The following is a 20,341-nucleotide window of genomic DNA, read 5'->3' as shown; positions in this document are numbered from 1 at the left end:
ACAGTTGCTCGTTGATTCCTCGATGTGGGTTATTTGATTATTACTTTATAATGTTTCTTATGGCGTGTTTCCATTTTTATAGCAGCTATAAACTCTATAAAGAAACAATTTTCACAATTATTAAGTTCCCAATAAAATAATAACAATAATAAAAACCATCCAGAGATTTGAACGCGGATTCCACCGAGCGCCTCCTGGCGGAACAGCCGCGTGCGTTTCATGGGAAGTGAATATTAACTGGAAACATTTGTCGAGTTCACGCGTTGACACATTCATTTGGAAAAATGTCTTGAGATTATCAACTAATAATCTGTCAGTCATTCCTCTAATGTTTTAGACACGAACCGCCATCTAAACACACGGGAAGCTCAGAAGAAAGCGCGTTTGGTCGTGATTTTCTCCAGACACACAGGTGAGTTTACTGGAAACTTTGTGAGTGATTTTAATACGACTTTTTATTAGGGCGTTATATTTGCTCTTTGGTGGCTGACTTTATGAATTATTAGGTTCTCGTTGTGAATGTTTATTTCCAGCTGCTTCAGTTTCGTTTTTGCAGAAACTGAAGGGAGGAAGTTCGTTTGGGCGTGTATCAAATGTCCAGTGAACTCCCTTCTTCTAGTACACTAGCGGTTTTGAGCCTGATCTGAGCATGTAGTGTACTATGATACTAGTAGGCAACTCACATTACATCAGACACGATTAAAAACCTATAAAAACACTGCTGAGATGCACAAATATACATTGGTGTATAAACTACACACAGAAATAAATTATTGTAATTTTATCTGTAGAAGACTAAAATGGTTAATTGGTTTACAGTAAATTCCCTTACTATATATATGAAAAAAAAAAAAAAAAACACAATAGATCTAACCTTACATTTAATGTAATCTGTTGGAAAATACTGTAAATGTACTGTTTTTCGAAGTAAAAATGAGCAAATCATATTATAATTTACAGTGAAAAGCTGTATTTCTAGAATTCTCTGTGACACTTCACATGTAATTGTTTTTCTTTCGAATCACTTTATTATGGTGGTTATATGGTTTTACATTGTGAAATTTACAGATTCTGTAAGTATATTTACATTTCAGAGTATTTTTACAGCATCATTCTCTCAACCACAGCTACCAGGGTTTATTTTCTGTAAAAAGAAAGTTCACCAAAGATTTGGTTTATATAATGCACTATTACATTGAAGGCGTTTGTGTCTTTTTGGGACTGTCATGGCGAACAGATGGTAAACGTGAACTTTTGCACATGCGTTTGTTTGTTTTTCAGGCTTGTGATGGTCAAACATGAGCGCTGAGCGTCAGAAGCGTCGAGAGGAGATTCAGAGAGCGCTTAGCTTCATCAAGTATGACAAACTGTCAAACCCTGCAGAAATAAATACTAGATTGCTCTATTATTCTCAGACCAGATTGTTTATGTCCGTTGTTGCCAAATAGGCCAGGTTGACGCACAAGTTTTTAATATTAGGAGAAAGTTGTTTTTGTCAAAAATTCTTTATCCCTGAAGCTTGTTTCATTAGATTGTACTTGGTTTAATCCAGTGAAGAAGCTTTTTTTTTATACAGTTAATATTTTGTAAGAGATTTTTAACAAAGTTTAACCAAATATAGTTTTAAAAACCTGACAGAGTTTACCAAAAATGTTTCTTGCCATGAAAACAGCCACAGAAACTAACTCTTATATATCAGCAAACCTTTTAGTGCTTCTCAACTGGCTGTTCGTGGCCCAAAAATGAGTTTTCGGTTTGTCCTAATAGTAGACTGTGTTGGCGTCCAATCAAAGTATTTTGGCACCAGTTCATGTGTTATCTGGTCAATTTTAACAGATGTCAACATGGGCAGATTGTGTGAAACAAACCAGCTGAGAAGCACTGATCTACTCTGTCATTCTCTACTCTACTATTCTTACAATTTTGAGTATCATTCAGTCCTGCTGACTGTTGATTTTTGTTTTTCTTTCATGTCTACAGAAGTTCTCTGCCTTATCCGGACCCTGAAGGCTATGAGGTTGAGATATTTTGCACACAAATGAAGACACATTCACAATTTGTTACCATAGTATAGCTGAGTAAACTCATTCAGACATTTAGCATGTTTGGTACTGTTATTATAGCTTGAAACGAGCGTTAAAAACATTCATGACCATTTGTTCATCGTCTGTTTGTTTCTTCTGTCCCTGTTGTTGGTGTCATCAGGGGTTTGTGGTACAGCTGGTGTGTGATCTCTTAGATGAGGGCAACGCTGCCTTTCGAGAGGGCGAGTGGACGCAGGCATGGGGTCATTTCAGCGAGGGCGTCAATGTGGCACTTTACGCTCAGGCCGAGGGGCTTCATGTTCCCGCTGCCCTGCTGGAGAGTCTGTACATCAACCGCGCGGCCGCCCATCAGAACATGGTGAATATAGCTGTTTACATCCAAAATTGTGAATGTAACTTGTGTGCAAAATTGGAATATTGCATAAAACATTTTGCGAGTTAGCGTTTCCATCCCGTGTTCAAGAGAACAACTTTCTGGGAAATTGGCACAAAATATCTGTAATAAGAATTAAAATTGCTGCAATCAGGGAAGAAACCGTGGCTCTTTTTTCCTACGTTATAAATGAGTTGCATCTCAGAGCAACAGACAAAACACAATAAAGGCTGTCATGAGAAACGTTTCTGGAAGGGAATTAAACCAAATCATTCTGATGACAGACTTTGGCTCACACATTTCAGAATGACTGAACCAACATTTGTGAATCTGTGTGATAAGATTGCGCCACTGGTTAGTCCAGTTATGCGGTCCCATTTTTCTAACCACATGATCTGTTTAGGCAAAGTCACATGTCATGACTTCTTTTGTTGCGCATTTTTAAGTAAATGTGTTTCCATTATTAGGCCTGGCACGATAACTTCTTTTTGTTGTGCGATATATTGCCCCAGAAATAATTGCGATATGCGATATTATTGTCATTTTAAGACCATTTTATGCCACTTAATACATAATTATAATATAACAGCATAATAATGCAAGTAGGCCTAAACACTTTCAAATGATAATGAACTTAACTCTTAAGAATATTTAGATACTGGAATTGAAGCGTCAAAAAAATAATAATGTTGAATAAATAATAAATAAACCTTTGCTAACAAAAACTGCAAAATAACAAGTAGAAAAAAACACTTGCGACTGCTACGTCCTGTGTGAAACTAGCTGTGAGCGTGCACCATTTCGCGCTGTTATGTTTATAATTGCACCTGTAGATTGCGGAACATGAGTGCATTTGCACTCCAAACTGTCTGTAGTTGTCAGGAAAACGCTATAACGACATGAATGGTGCATTTTTCCGCCTGTCGATGTCAGTATGAAGGAGCTGAGCCCTGCTTTCGCCTCGGAGAGCTGACGAGATGACAGAGGCAGCACGATCGACAAAATGTCGGTGACATTTATTTTTGTGTAAACATAATGGGCAATATATCGCGTCACCAAAAATTAACGAGGTCATGTCCATATATTGTGCGATAAGTCGATATATCGACTATCGCGACAGGCCTATCCATTATAGTTTATGCATGTCCTATTGGATAAAAAATTATCTGCCTCAAAGTTTTCCTTCAGTTTTTTTTTTTTGTGTAATATCCCAAACTTTACATAAAAATAGTGGCCAGGTTCTCTAGAATTCAGATTTCAGCAGTTTTAGCTGTGAATTTAAGTTTTACATTTTATGTTGCATATAAAATATTGATTACTAATAGTTAGGGTTGTGACGGTGAGGAAATGTTCCCACCGGTTAATCGACGTGTGACAATACTGGTAATACCGGGATGGGGGGTGTTCCAAGTTTTGCACCTTGCTTTTAAATCACTGATTTGAAAGCGAAAGTAAAATGCGCACAGCCGCACGGAAATTCATAACAGTGTGTGAGAGTTTTAAATTAATTCCTGTGGAAGTTGAGCTTTCATAGGAATGAACTGAAAACACTCCACGCCAATAGACATGCACCGTTATGAATGTCAATGGGGGTTTAGCCCCGGGGGGGGCAAGTGATGTAATTGGTGTTGCGGCTGAACACCGGTAACACCAGTGGCTATCGCAGACTATCGCAGCAAGCCTATTGCAATATGACTTGACTTGATGTCAAGCTATTTAATTTAAAGATAGTAAATAAAACATGCATAACAATTGCAATAAAATTAATATATTGCATATTTACTAAATTAGAAATAATTTAATATAAATCAACATAAAAAATACAATAAAATTAAATCTTTAAAATAAGCAATTTATATTTCAGATAGCAACTTCTTGATTTTGTAATCATATTGTAGTACTTTTCACAAATAAAGAAAAAGTTAAAACATGTAACCAACAGTGTACTCAGTAATCTGGTAAGTTTTTGTGCTTTTTTCCTTAAATTGTTGTAAAATCTAGAAAGGTTCAGCGTTTTCGCCCCAGTACTCTCAGTTGCCCTTTGCCATGGGACGAAATTGAAAGCACAGACAAGAGTTCAGAGTTCAAGCATCTTCAGCGGTTTATTCTTCAGTTAGTGTATATATACTCAACGCCAAGAATACATTAACATCAATAAGTCATGAGCTGGGATGTAAGAAATGTTCAAGGATACCAAAGAAACCAGGCAAGGATTTCTCCACACATAGATAAGGAGCAAGGACGGCATGATAGCATGAGAAAGAGCTTACTGAGCAGTTCCCAAAGTCCCAGATCCCTCTCTAACCCCAGCTGGATGCACGTGATCTGACTATGAGGCCGTCACCAGGCTGGTCAGACGAGGGCCACTAGAAGAACCAGACAAAGTTTGCTGGGTTGAGGACTTCTAGATGTGGTCAAATTCCTCCCGCTCATCTTTAGTGGGTTGTTTAAGTGTTGATTTTAACCTATAATATTAATATTAATAATATAATATTAATGTGCCTATAGTGCGAGTGTGAAATCTATATCCACACTAGATCCAGTTACTTAAATCAAATGAAACAATGAAATTATCGGAAGGGTCACACAAATAAACAAAAGAAATATTTTGATAAACCTAAATCATGTCTGAATCCCCTTAGTTCCCATGTATCTCTCTGCTCTGCCACTCTTCAGAATAACTAACAGCCGGATTTGCGAAGTTCATGAAGTTATATTTAAAGACTTGTTTAAAAGGTAAAATATGTAACTTTTTTGTTGTTCACAATTAACAAAATTTTAGTCAATAATCATCAATTCTACTTCCAAAATGTTTTTTTTTTTTTTTTTGCCTTACCCTGATTTACTATGGTAAGCCTATTAAGCCTGTGCTGGGCAAAGTTACTTTCAACTTTTATAACGCACTACAAAAAGTAATGCGTTACAATATTGTGTTACTCCCATAAAAGTAACTAATTGTGTTACTTAGTTACTTTTTAAGGAAAGTAATCAGTTACGTTACTTTTGTGTTACTTTTTCTCACCTGGGCTGGGCTTGTTTTTGTTTTGTTTTTTAATAACAAAAAAGTTATTTTTGGGCAAATATAAAGGCCCTTTCACACCAAAATTGGTGAATAAGCCTCAGGCTGAAGGAAATGCAAATTCATGCAAGTACGGGAGAGGGCACAGCTCAAACCTTTCAGCTGTCAATAAATGAGAAAATAAAGTAACTTGCATTACTTATTTGAAAAAGTAACTCGGATATTTTGTTGTAAATTTAAAAGTAATGTGTTACTTTATAGTTACTTGAAAATATTAATCTGATTATGTTACTTGAGTTTCTTGTAATGCGTTACCCCCAACACTGATTATAAGTGTTTATATTTTAGACCGGTCGGGATGGTTTTTGCAGGAAATTGCGTTTGTTAAGCCTTAAGCCTAGTAGTGAATATTTTATGAGCAGTAGGATAACCATATTCATCTGCACTGACATAGAGCCAAAGCACAACCAAAACAATGTTCTTCCACAAAATGCATGCAGTTTTGTTTTTTAACCACTAGAGGGCCAAAAGTTACATAGTGTACCTTTTAAAGGGGTGGTTGATTATGATTTCACTTTTTTAACTTTAGTTAGTGTACAATGTTGCTGTTTGAGCATAAACAACATCTGCAAAGTTACGACGCTCAAAGTTCAAACTCAAAGTTGAATCAACTCCACAGCAACTACATACATTTATCCATTAACCATTCAGAAACATCCAGATGCATTCTAAAAGTTTTCCTGAGTCTCTCCATCAGTGTCCGACTCCAGTTTGAACAATGTAAGGCTGAACACTGTTACTGACAATCCTCATTTTGGCTGCGTGAGATTTTCCAGCTTTGTTGTTGTTGAGCAACCGAAGTGCGAGCTGTTAAAGCTCCGCCCTCTTCTGGAAAGGGGGCAGGGACCAGCAGCTCTTTTGCATTTAAAGGGACACACACAAAAATGGCGGGTTTTTGCTCACATTAATGCAAAGCAGGATATAAATGTGTTGTATTTTCTCAGGGTGAGTTTGACAGCGGGGTGAAGGATTGCGACCGCGCTCTGGAGGTGTGTAAAGACAGTGCTAAAGCGTTATATCGTAAAGCCATGTGTCTGAGGGAGTCTGGGAAACTGAGAGAGGCGTATGAGTGCAGCACTGCATGTCTGTTGGCCTCACCGGAGGTAAACATCACAAATGAGCCATTACCATTATGAAAGTAAATGTTGCTGCTCATTAATGTGTATTGGAAAGGAATTTAGTGGAAAACTAATAGTATTTAAAATGACTATTTTAAATATGTAATATTATTTAAAATGTTAATTTTGTACAAATTTTTTTTTTTCACTGTATTTTATATTTTGCAAATATGTATTTTTAGTCCAGATTATGTATCCAATGGGGGGAAAAAAAGCTCAATTAAGCCATTTATTTTGAAGTTTTCTGTGTCTTTTTCAGGATCAGACGGTCAGTAATTTGTCCCAGGAAATTGCAGCCAGTCTGGGCCTGAAGAACAGAAAAGCGTACATCAGTTCTCACGTGAGCACCCAGAATTCCCTGCATGACATGTTTTCAAACGTTATGTTTGAGTGCATGAAGAAATGTTTTGTGAAGATAATATCATCAGAAAGCTGTATTTGTATAACATATTTTCTTTTTATTGTCTTGTCTCAGAGGGGGAAAGCGGCAGGATCTGAGGACGACAGGCTCATATCGTCACCTTTAGATGAGGCAGGATTTTATATATAAAAAAACAAAAAACTACTTTTTAAACCTCTAATCAGCATTGTATGAATTTTAATTTTAATCTTTGCGTTGCAGCTCAGCATAACTCCCTCTCTCGTCGTTTGTGTTTGTTTACAGATATCGTCTGTTGAGGTGGAGAAAGAGACTGACTCTGGAGGTACTTAAAGAGACATTTATTATGTTCATAATATCATACAGCTCTGTATAGAATGCTGGGAATGCAGCATGTTTTCCTGTAGTTCAGATAGTAAATCGCGGCGCTAGATCCACCAAGGTTTTTGGCTCAATTCCCAGAGAAAGCATGAACTGATGAAATACTTTGAAGGCAATGCACGTCGCTTTAGATAAGTGTCTGCCAAATGCATAAACGTAAATGGCAACACTTTACAATTAGATCTCTCTGGTTAAATTGCAGTAGCTAACATTAACTCACAATGATCTTAGATTAAGATTAATGCTGTAGAAGTAATTAAAAAAAAACATAATCGTGTATATCTGAAATAATGATGGAGATGCTATTTTTATACAATAGAAGCAAGTATATAGTGTACAGTATTGAAGTGTTTCATTTAAGTTTTGCGGTTGATTGTGTGCCTGTAATGTGTTGTCGTCTCTTCCCAACAGCTGGTCCGTCTCCTGTCTTACCGGCCCCAGTCCCCGTGAGCGACTCCCATGAGGCTTCGGGTCTGTCTGGAGCCGTGCCGCTGTCGGTGCCCGTGTCTCAGCCGCTGGAGGACAATGACCTGATGGGAGACGAGCTGGACAGTCTCCTGGACTGCATGTCTAAAGAGGAAGACACACCGCAGGTGAGGCGACTGAATAATAACGACACTGAGTGTTGGAGATGTAGCTTGCAGTTTCTAGTTGGAACTTTCCTGTTTCTCACTCAGAGTGGAGTCGTTCCTACCGGTCTGGTGTGTTTCTCGTCTTCGACTCCTCGTCTTCCACCCGCGTTCTTCTCCTCCGTTGGGAGTCATTTGAACTCTCTGGACACCTTCACTAAAACTGAGATGAACTCGGACTCTTCCAGCTCCACCCTGGACGCGTTAGACTCCATCTGTCCGTCCGCCGACACCGTTTCCCTGCAGCGCCCTCTAGTGGTGGGAGGAGACGCGCTCGATTCGCTGTCTGAATTTAGTCTGCCAGGTCTGTGCATTCAGATCTTCTAATGACACAATCTGTCATGTGATTCCTGTATTACCTACTAGATATTTTATTTACAGAAACTAGGAGTGTTGGTATATTAAAGTAGTTTAATAAAGTAACTGCAAATAAATGTAAAATAATTTTATGCTTCCCAAAGTTTCAAGACCTTAATGTTTTTCAAGGGAATGTACATTTACATTTGTGATAACAAAAGAACGTTATAATCTTCAGCAATTTCTACTTTATTAGTTATCTTGAGAGACAAATTACATTCATATGACTTTTTATAAGATTTGATTTATCTCTAGAAATAACACTTTTAAAATTGCCTCTTGTATCCAGGTTTTCCAAGACTGTGGGAACAAATAAATTCATTCTGCTGTATGTGTTTTTCTCTTTCAGGTGGGAAAGTCTGTCATAGTTTTCTGCCGTCTGTCAAACTGACAAACTCTTCTCATACGGTGAGTGTGACTGTCTGATGATATGAAAGCATTAGAGCATCTCTGTTTGGCATGAGAGAGAGTTCATGTGTGTGTGTGTGTTACAGAGGAACGGTCACATGACCTCCAAACTTTCCTCTCTGTCCAAGAACCCACTGGAACAAACACATGAATTTACTCAAGCCTGCAGCACCTGCTTCACTTCTACAGGTGATTTAGATTCATTTTTTCTATTAGGTGTGTAACAGTAAATGTATTCGTCCCGAACTCTCACGTTCCTGACGTCAAGGTTCGGTTCATACAGTCAGACGACAAATACAGTCAGTCACAGGCGATCCACACTCCACAATCCAGAACGGGGCACGCGGTAATGCAATGCTGTTTGCTAACAGCCACAACATTAAAAAGCGCAGAAGAAGAACAGCCGATGACCCTGTCCCAAATGGCACTCTAAACTCTCACGGTCTTCCTCTGAGTCAAAAAAAGCATATGCAGACAAAACAAAATTAATATCTGCAGCTCAAAAAAGATGAAACACAAATGTTTGTTTAACTGAAGTAATTTTTGCTCATTAGTATGGTTGAATTGGATCGTCAAAGGTCAGCAGTAAAGACATTAGTTAATAAAGTGAGATTAAATACATAAAGTGCTATTTAACATAATTATTTCAAGTTAGCGTTATATTCTGAACTGCATATGACTCTTTTTATTCATTTTGAGGAGTACTGAATCGGTTTTTGTGCAAGTGAGATAGGTAAATGCTCACATTTAGTCTAAAACTACAATAACCATCATGTTCACACAACACCTCTGCACTTACTCACGATTTCTCAACATGAGGACAGGAGAGCTGTCAGATATTTTGTTGTAAACTTAAAAGTAATGTTACTTTACTAGTTACTTGAAAAAAGTAATCTGATTACAAAACTTGCGTTACCTGTAATGCGTTACCCCCAACTCATCGGTCTGTGTGTCTCTCAGGTCCAGGTGTGCTGGATTTTGAGCTCAGGTCTGATGTGAATCACAGCTGTAAGAAGGATCTTCTGTTGTGCAGACGGAAGGGCGGGGCCAACTCACCCTGGAGGCGGATCCGGCCCCGCCCAACTCGCAACAACTTCCAGGCCGCCTTTGTGCTCTGCAGAGGTGCGTCACCCGTTGAACGATTAATTAAGTAATACCTTAATTAATGTGATTGTAATCCTCCCTATTTGTGTGTGTGTGTGTGTGTGTGTGTGTGTGTGTGTGTGTAGAGGTGTTGGAGAATCAGGTGTGTAAGTACGGTGAGGGCTGCACGTTTGCGTATTGTCAAGAAGAGATTGACGTCTGGACGCAGGAGAGGCGGGGCTTACTCGTCAGAGAGCTGCTCTTCAATCCGCTGGCGACCAATGAGAGACAAACACTCAGTGTCATTAAACTCCTGAACATACACACGGGCATGTTTATGTTCCTCTGTGAGGTAAAAGCAAACACGCATACAATTTGTGGTGAAAAATTTCACGATTCGATACCAATCTTGATATTTTTCCTGATGGATTTATTCCTCAGTTCAAAGAGTCTTATAATGGGGTGTTACTGATATAACGTGAGTGCTTTACATAAAAAAGATTTTAAAAATCATAAAACAATTACAAGAGATGCATAAGAAATAACAATAATAAAATGCAAAGAAACAAAATCAGTAAAAATGTATTTAAAATGTGTTAAAAAATAAAAATAGGATATATTTAGCCAAATTTAGTCAAAAATTTCATGTCATATTCATTAATTTTAGTCAGTTTTACTATAAAACTAACAAAAGCTAAAATTGCATCTAATTTTAGTCAATGAAAAAAATTAGTTGACAAGAGTGAAAAATTAAACCAAATATTCAAACACTTTATATATTAATTTAATCAGCATTTAAATATGTATCAACGCAAACATATTTTTTGTGAAACCTAATATGCTGAAATAAGAACCAAAACTTAGAAGGTCAAAAAAGGAAATGATGGCATGGTAAAAGTAATCCATATGAACTGAGCCATTTAACCCAGGTCTTGTGAAGAGATACAAATGCTTTGTGTGATGAACAATTTAATAAGGCTTTTCTTCACATATAAAAATGATCAGTTTTGGTTATCTGGACTTTAAACGGAGGGACAGAAACCCTCATGTCATTCCAAACCCATAACACTAATCTTCAAAAAACAAATTAAGATGAAATCTGAGAGGTTTCTGTCCATGAAACATGTTATTTTCATATAATAGTTATCATTAACAAAATCAAAAATATGTAGGACAAAACCACTTTTTCTAGAGCACTTATACTTCATCTCGTGTAAGTGACATCATTTTACACAGATCAATCAAAGTAATATTCATTTAAATAATTATTTAGGTAAAAATATTCTATAAAATAGTGGTGCTCCTGGTTCAGTGCTGTGAATGAGTCATGTGCTTATTTAATGGGACATTTAGTGGAAACTCTTCTGTTTAAACTCTCTGGACGTCTCTGTTCTGATACTGAAACACTGTCGTCTGTCTTTCATCAGGCCTGTTTTGACCGTAAACCCAGAATGATCAGCAAACGCTGGAAGGAGAATCCCGCTCTGTGTGCCAACATACAAACACAACATCAGTTTGACAAAAAGAAGTACGTGATAAAAACACCATACATCCATCCATCCATTTTCTTTTTTGTTCCATCCATCCATCCGGTTTCTTTATTGTTATATTTATCCATCCATTAGGCTTGCTGCAATAATCGGTGTTGACGGTGTTACCGGTGTTCAGCTGCAACACCAGTTATATCACTTGCCCACCGTGGCACCGCCCCCCACCGTTGTTTTAATTTTTTTTATAGTAATAAAAATAATTTAGTTCAGTTAGAAAACAAACACTACAATTAAAAACTGAACGCACCTGCTCAAAGCAGCGTGAGCCGAACGAGAGTCGCAGCACAGATCAGCAGGAGGAGTCAGATTTCATTAATCACGAGAGTGAGGAGCTGACTGACAAGACAATGGCGGAAGATTTTTGGATTTTTGCAATATTTTGTATTTAAACCCAGTCCTAATAGGGAACCTGCAAAGGATTAGTTGTGTTTTTCTAGTTGTTTTGTTTTTCATTTAGAATAACTCACCATTCAAGCAATTGCCGCCGCCGAATTGGCGCTAATATGAAAGCGAAAGTAAAACCCTCAGCATTCATAGTCTGTTGGCATAGAGCGTTTTTAGTTCATTCCTATGGAAGCTCAACTTAATTGAAAATGCTCGCTCCACACTGTTATGAATGCCCGTGCGGCCGTGCGCATTTTACTTTCGCTTTATCTCATATTAGCGATTTAAAAGCATGGTGCAAAAGAGGGGAATGCCCCCTCCTGGTGATTACTGGTGGTGTCACACGTCAGTTAACTGGTGGGAAAATTTCCTCACCGTCACAGCCCTACCATCCATCCATCCATTGGTGTCTTTGTTCTAGCCGGCCAGCCATAATAAAGCATCTGTGTGTGTGTCCCTCTGTCAGGTGTCTGGTTCACGTGGTGAAGAACAGCGCTGTGAGTTACAGTAAGATCCGAGCGTTGAGTTCTCACTGTCAGTTTGACATGTGTCGTCATGAGCTCAGTTTGGGCTGTAAGAGGGAGGACGGCTGCTGCTTCGCTCACTCGCTCATCGAACTGCAGATCTGGATCCTGCAGAGAGACTCTGGTACACAAACACACACTGGAGATCTGATACACACACAGTGCAGTTTAATACCTAATCATAACATACCTTACCAACTCATAAGGCACTAAGAAGTTTAAAAATGCACAAATGTGACATCTGGAGTGGGAAAAAAAAATACATTATTGTAGTCAAGTATCTTTATATACTTCAGATGTGCCTCACATTTGTTGTAAAAAAAAAAATTAATTATTTTGCTGTTACAGTGAAACATCAATACTAAATAGACCAACAATTTAAAATAGAAAATAATTTTACAATAGAGCAAAGTTTTAAATATACAAATTACCAATCTAAAATATTATTCGTTCATCAATTTCATCTAAAGCGTCACTTGCACACAGATATTGTTGTGATGTTTGATTAAAAAACAATTGTGATGTTTGGTATTAGTTTAAAACCCCTTTACCCCTTTGCACAATAATGATTGAAAGGATTGTTTTCCGACTTTTTTTCTTGCTTTTTCATTGCTAGGAATTCAAATTTACAAGAAGATGGTAAATATCTCAAAAAATACACAAATAAAACAAATCGATACTTTATCAAAATAACATACAATAATATAATAAAGACAATAAAGACATCAGTTATGAATGTAATAATAAAAATAAAATACAAACCAAAAAAGTTGGGACACTGTACAAATTGTGAATAAAAACAGAATGCAATGATGTGGAAGTTTCAAATTTCAATATTTTATTTAGAATACAACATAGATTACATATCAAATGTTCAAACTGAGAAAATGTATCATTTTAAGGGAAAAATAAGTTGATTTTAAATTTCATGGCATCAACACATCTCAATAACAACTTGGGTTGTCCTTGTCCTCTTTAGTCCGGATGACATGGCGTCCCAGTTTTCCAAAAAGAACTTCAAATTTTGATTCGTTTGACCACAGAACAGTTTTCCACTTTGCCACAGTCCATTTTAAATGAGCCTTGGCCCAGAGAAAACGCCTGCGCTTCTGGATCATGTTTAGATATGGCTTCTTTTTTGACCTATAGAGTTTTAGCCGGCAACGGCAAATGGCACGGTGGATTGTGTTAACCGACAATGTTTTCTGGAAGTATTCCTGAGCCCATGTTGTGATTTTCATTTCAGTAGCATTCCTGTATGTGATGCAATGCCGTCTAAGGGCCCGAAGATCACGGGCATCCAGTATGGTTTTCCGGCCTTGACCCTTACGCACAGAGATTGTTCCAGATTCTCTGAATCTTTGGATGATATTATGCACTGTAGATGATGATAACTTCAAACTTCTTGCAATTTTTCTCTGAGAAACTCCTTTCTGATATTGCTCCACTATTTTTCGCTGCAGCATTGGGGGAATTGGTGATCCTCTGCTCATCTTGACTTCTGAGAGACACTGCCACTCTGAGAGGCTCTTTTTATACCCAATCATGTTGCCAATTGACCTAATAAGTTGCAAATTGGTCCTCCAGCTGTTGCTTATATGTACATTTAACTTTTCCGGCCTCTTATTGCTACCTGTCCCAACTTTTTTGGAATGTGTAGCTCTCATGAAATCCAAAATGAGCCAATATTTGGCATGACATTTCAAAATGTCTCACTTTCAACATTTGATATGTTATCTATATTCTATTGTGAATAAAATATAAGTTTATGAGATTTGTAAATTATTGCATTCCTTTTTTATTCACAATTTGTACAGTGTCCCAACTTTTTTGGAATCGGGTTTGCAGATATCACAGTAATACAGTCTCTTTTTTCATTGATCCGATCATGAAATGTTTTGCAGCCCTTTTACACCTGTATTTGGTGCTGAACAGTTGTGATTGTGGTTTGGATCTCAATACCAGCTGTAAACTGGGGCACATATTTAAGAATAAATGTTTCAAATAGATGTTTTATGTTTGAGGTGCTGCATTACATCAGTGATCCATGATAAACTCACCAAACTTCATCTCTCTGTGTTTAGGTATCAGCCATGAAGAGATTGTGCAGGAGTCCAAAAAACACTGGAACAAGCAGCGTGTGAGTTTCTTCTCAATTATTACATAATATTAATATAATATCAAAGTATTTATTAAATAATTATCATTATTTATTCAGCCTGGTGCTGTTCTAAGATCGTATGACTTTATTTTTGCGTTTATTTTTGGTATAAATATTGGTTTTATTGTAACAACAAAATGATTCAGTGTTTTAATGACAATTGTCATTAAGAAACTGTAATAATGCTTAAAGGCCCATAAAAAATAAAACTAAAGAAAGTCATACAACTTTAGAACAGCACCAGGTTAAGTATATAATAATAAATTGTCATTTATTATTATTTAATAATAATAATAAATTGGCAACTTGACTTTGGTCATTGCTCAAATACGGCGTGGGTTTAATGGGATGTTTTCTTTTTTGTTTGTTTTTTTTTTAGTTAAATTATCCTTGAAATGCTTAGTGTTAGAGGTTTGATCACTATGAAAGCTAGTACTAGTGATGAGTAACTTCATAAACAGCTTGTCATAAAGCATTTAGTGATCGTCTCTAAACTCAATCTGTTTATATTGTGTCTTCATCAGCCTGTGATTGCGGCTTCACGATCACCAAATAAAAACACTGCAGCAAAACCAAAGAGTCCAATCAGAGCAGAGCAAACGAATGGGAAGGCGGGTCCTGTGCAGGGAACAGGAAGTGCTGATACAGCTGAGGTCAAAGGTCACAGGCTGGAGCTGATGATGAAGTTTGTGTGCGGTCAGTGCTGGAAAGATGGGCTGCTCAGTGAACCGGACCGAGCGCTGAAATACTGCACCGCTAAAGCCCGACACAGGTGCAGACGGACGGACGGACACACACAGACGCCGCATCTGAACACACACAAACCTTCTCACTCTCTTTCTCTGTCTGTCTCTCTTCAGCTGGACCAAAGACAGAAGGGTTTTACTGGTCAGGTCTCACGAGAGGAAGAAGTGGGTCACAGTGCGACCTGTGCCTTTTGCCAAGACCTTTCCTCAACAATACGACGTGAGTGAAAACAACTCCTTTACTCTGTTCAAAGTAGTGATGTGAATTATTTTGTTTATTTATTATTCTACATACAATATATTTGAACTATTATAAACCAGTGTTAATTTTGATAGCAAATTTTGATTTAGTTTTAGTCAGTCTTTTGACTAAATCGGCATTTAGTTTTAGTCATCTGAGTTGTTGCTGAGATTTTAGCTGATTAAATCTACAATAGATTGTCGACTAAAATTCAATAATCTTCTTTGTATAATTCCTTGTTAAAGCTACTAAAGTTACTCAGTGAAGAGCAGTGAGTGATTTTCTTTTTGTCTTTTTTTTTTTTTAACTTTAAGGACTCAGACAGCAGCAGGTTTAGGCTACTGTCACTTTAGAAGCTAATGCACAGATTGAATGGTACACATCTGATTTTCTCCCAACTGTTTAAGACATAACTGACTATTTAAAGGAATACTCACCAACACGGGCAGTTTGATATATTTTTGTGTGCATTTGCCCTTTCAAATACACACAAACTGAAGAGAACTCAATTCTGCACTCGACGTGCTGTCAGAGAGGCGGCTTTCTGTGTGCACGCTTTAATAAAGATGCTTAGACTGTGTGCTCTTGGCGCTACTTCTGAATGTTCCCCCACAGATCTGCATCCATGTGCTGAAGCAGCGTAAATGTCATTACATCGGGAACTGTACTTTCGCTCACAGTCAGGAGGAGAAGGAGCTGTGGATGTACATGAAGAACAATGGCTGTAAGTATGAAATCAAACACACAGTCAACACTGTTGTTTATTCATGCGCTGAAGTTGGTCCTGTGTAGTGTGATAGATGAGGTTTAGTGTCAGGGCTGAAATTTAGGGGAGAAAAAATTGCAGTTTGTCTTATAAAAATATAGTAACAACATTTTTAACCCTTTTAACCTACAAAGTTATTTAGAATGAGGAGATCTAACGTATTGTATGAACAACGTGTGTGTAAGTGAAATGTAATATACAATAATATACAGTAACATAGCATACAATCATTTGAACACGTAAATTATGATAGTTCCTCCCGGGTGGCGGGTTTTTATTTTTTCCTCCAAATTTTGCACAGACCTCTGGGATCAAAGAGTCAAACATGCCCACAGATTTTAATTCTGATCGACCTCTTCAACCTTGTTTAATAGCTGCTTAAAAGTTGGTTGGTGGCAGTCATGTTTTTTAACATACTGTATGTGAATGTCTTTTTCGTAGACAATGGCACCTTTGACAAAGACATTGCAAGTCAATTTTCAAGTCAGTAGGACCAGTAGATCCTTAGACCATTTTCAAGTTTTTTCCTTTTATAGCACCACAAAGTGGACAAGCACATTTTTTATGCCCGTGTTACTATTTTCACATTCTCTATTAAAAAAAACCTTCAAAATGTTGTATGATTTGTTGGAATCAGACAAAAAAAATGACTGAGCTACACCTGTTTGAAGTCAGTAGTCAGCAAAGTAAATTTTGAGAATCGAGTTAAAGTTTTCTGAAGTTTCCAAAAACAAAATCACCAGCAACCATACCTTAAAATCCTGGTAATACCACCAGATTTGGTACAAACCAAGTCAAACTAAATATCTATAGGAAAAATATATATTCAACTTTTTCCCCCATGATACCGCAGTTGTTTGATTAACATTAATGAAACAGACATTACTTAAGACATAATAGATAATGTTTGTATTGAGCAGGGTTGCCAGGTTTTCACAACAAAACCCGCCCAATTGCTACTCAAAACTAACCCTAAACCAGCCCAATCGCGTTTCAGGGGGGTACCCTGGTAAAAATCGCACTGCGGGGGGGTAAAATCTGAGTTTCTGGTGTTAAAGTAGCCCAAATTCCGTGGGAAAACCGTGGACTTGGCAACTTTGTCGCCAAGACAGATATTTTGAAAAACTGTATTGGGATCGCACTGTCTTTGTGCGCGCGCTTCAGATCTGTCAGTCAGCGCAAATAAGATCATTTTGTTTGAAAATGATCAACATCAACATTCAGAAATTTTGATCTAATGGATAAAGCTTGCACAATTTACATATGAAAGCTCCCAGAGAAATGGAAAAAGTTTGAAAATCACATTTCATTGATTCAGACTCATGCCATCGAGAATTCACTATAAATATTATCATTGCGCTTTAAAACGATACCAAACTTGTGCTGAGAGGAAGCGCCAGTTGTCGAGAAGCAAACAGAGAAAAACAGTATTTTTCACGGACAAAGGAAAGGTACTTCTCTCAGAAAACGTACAAATAACGATATGTTTAGATGTTTAATTGCAATTTGGAGCATTGGGATCTCTAGACGAGGGCTTAATGAACTAATTTTTGTGTGAACCTCAAATTCGACCAAAATTGTTTTGCTCGAAATTAGCCCGTCCGCATTCAGACTCCTTTTGCCAGCATGGTTCACTCATGATACAAGACGCTTGAATATGTGACAAACTGTCCTAACTTTAGCATTCTTTACTGTCACCAGCACAGTACATCTTCACATACATGTGTGTGAATTTGGTTTTAGCTGATGTCACAGTCTAGACATAGTCTGAATGAATGACTGGTTTAATTGCAGTCACGGACATCCAGCAGGTGTTTGACGTCTGGCTCTCCAATCAGAACAGAGCATCTGACGGCACGTCACCGCCTCAGCCAATAGAGGAGAAGCAGATCACCATGCCAACGGACTTTGCTGAACCAATGGTTGGTGCTCACAGGTTTATTCTTGCCGTTCTAATGTTTACCGTTCTCCACGTGATCTCATGAAGTGTGTTTGCTGGTGTAGCTGGACAGTTTCTACTGCCCTCTGTGTGGTAAACACAGCAACAGTCATCGGCAGTGGCAGCAGCACATCACCTCAGAGAAACACAAGCACAGAGTGTTGAGCGGAGAGGGAGAAGATGAGAGTCTGTCCTGGTCCTATCGCTTCCCTGGACCCTGTTTCTCCATCTGTCCCAGGTACACAATCCTCAAGTCAATGAACATGATCAATGATGAGTTTGTTGAAGAATTCTTCTGACTGGTCAGAGCAAACCAGCTCCCCTCATCTGTTATTAGTTTGTAACTCAGTCACATGTTGTCTGATCAGTCAAGGTGTGGTCTATGTCCTCATTGGCTGTGGTGTTTGATTGACAGGTTGGCTGATGGTTGTACTGAAGGCTTGAGTTGTGACTTCGCTCACAGTGAGGAGGAGCTTCAGGAGTGGCACAGACGAAGGGATTTTCTGCGCAGGAGGTTGGACAAAGCCAGAGCTGACATGCTGATCTCTCCAACTGACAATGACTTTGGGATCTACAACTTCCTGCTTCAGAACTAAACAAACAAGTACACATTTGTACTGAGTCTGTGAGAGTTACTGTGAGATGAGTGTTTGCATGTTTTAATGAAGCTGAAATATGTTAACCTCCAGACTGAACTTGTGTATATCATCCAGACGTGACCCAGAACACATGTTTCTTATGTCTGTGAATGGAACAATTTTGAGAAACAAAATGGTGGATGCAGTTCAATACATTAATTTTACTCTGTCTGAAGTGATTCTGGATCTTCTGAACTGTTGATCGTTAGTGTTCATTCTGTTCATACACTGAATACACGTTTCATCTGTTAGACAGCGATCAGGACATTTTGTCTTTCAGTTGTTGATTTGTCCAGGACTTCAATAAGATGAGCACAGAAGTGTTATTTTTATAAGTTTGTTTCATTCTTACTGTAATTCACTGTTTGTACATGAAAATGAAACGTTAATATTGATCATAGTATTATGTAATAAACATTATTTTATGAAATATGTTTAATTGTTTTTAGTATCGTGTATATATATATAATATATATATATATATATATATATATATATATATATATATATATTTTTTTTTTTTTTTTTTTTTTTTTTTTTAATAACTATGTATTTCTTCTCTAGTTCTCTGTTCTGAACCCAATATTTCACGTTTGTAAATCATGTGAATCAGCGGAAATAGGTCAGAAATCCTGTCGTGTGTTGCATAGTTTCAAATACATTTTTCATGTGCACAAGTGTGAGTGTTACTACAGTCACTTATATGAATAATATTATGTTATTTTAACACAAGATTATTAAAAATTAGTGTTTGTGAGGTAAAATTGTATTTACATTTTAAAAATGTAAAATGCACGCAGGCCTGAGGTGTTTGATTTTACAATGTGAAGCAAACTGGTGTTTTCAGCTGAGCTTTCTTACATCTACCAAAGATTTTATTTAGTAAATGGTGGTGATTATTCATAATATTTATTCTTTGTGAATAAAAGAGATGCTTTGAATGGGGCACGAAGTTTGAATTTTAAATTTTTTAACACGCGCCTGATTAACGGTCACTTTCCTCCAGAGACAAGCGCTTCCTGACAGTTTGTTAATCGATTTTGCTTATATGTTCAATGTTTTTTTGATATGAGAGTTTTTTTTAACTTAATTACGTAATTAAATATCCTGCTGTTTGGTTGATTTGCGCACGAACAATCTGAGGTGTGCTGAGGTAAAATCTGAGATAAAATGTATTTAAGTTGGCCACTGACCACGACAAAGTACACAATCACTTTAATAATTTCTAAATTTAAATTCTAGTTAAGAAAGTTTTTTTTTTTTTATTTAATATACATTTTTAGACTGCCGTTTGCACTTGCATCATGCTAGCATTCCCTCTGGTAATAATAATAGTAGGCCTAGCCTACTTAATTTTGTAGTGTGTTTATACCTTTAAACACCAAAATTATCCGTTAATATTCGTATTTCAGCCTCACTGATCCAATTAATTGTAGTAGTTTTGTGACATTCAAATTTTTGAAACTCAAAATGTATTTTTTATTTATTTTATTTATGCTCGTTGAAAACCTAAATTGTATTGTTCTTGTGTACTGATGAA

The 20,341-nt window shown here is 37.3% G+C and overlaps 1 protein-coding gene across 1 annotated transcript; it reads left to right on the top strand.

Annotated features, from left to right (window-relative positions):
- The first annotated feature begins 170 nt into the window (after positions 1 to 170).
- On the top strand, positions 171 to 19,746 carry LOC127509876 (zinc finger CCCH domain-containing protein 7B-like). The gene is made up of 23 exons (XM_051889083.1): positions 171 to 412; positions 1,282 to 1,357; positions 1,981 to 2,017; positions 2,206 to 2,403; positions 6,442 to 6,600; positions 6,875 to 6,955; positions 7,091 to 7,147; positions 7,280 to 7,319; positions 7,787 to 7,968; positions 8,053 to 8,308; positions 8,711 to 8,769; positions 8,856 to 8,958; positions 9,730 to 9,891; positions 9,999 to 10,204; positions 11,280 to 11,380; positions 12,253 to 12,434; positions 14,395 to 14,450; positions 14,996 to 15,243; positions 15,332 to 15,437; positions 16,074 to 16,182; positions 18,019 to 18,146; positions 18,229 to 18,401; positions 18,579 to 19,746. Exons 2-23 carry the CDS (start codon positions 1,299 to 1,301, stop codon positions 18,757 to 18,759), a joined length of 2,883 nt encoding a protein of 960 aa, XP_051745043.1. The 5' UTR covers positions 171 to 412; positions 1,282 to 1,298; the 3' UTR covers positions 18,760 to 19,746.
- The last annotated feature ends 595 nt before the right edge of the window (positions 19,747 to 20,341 follow it).

Source organism: Ctenopharyngodon idella, chromosome 3 (assembly GCF_019924925.1).
Source record: "Ctenopharyngodon idella isolate HZGC_01 chromosome 3, HZGC01, whole genome shotgun sequence".
NCBI classification, from domain to species: domain Eukaryota; kingdom Metazoa; phylum Chordata; class Actinopteri; order Cypriniformes; family Xenocyprididae; genus Ctenopharyngodon; species Ctenopharyngodon idella.
Note: the sequence above shows the minus strand (reverse complement) of the source record. Positions and strands in the feature narration are given on the sequence as shown.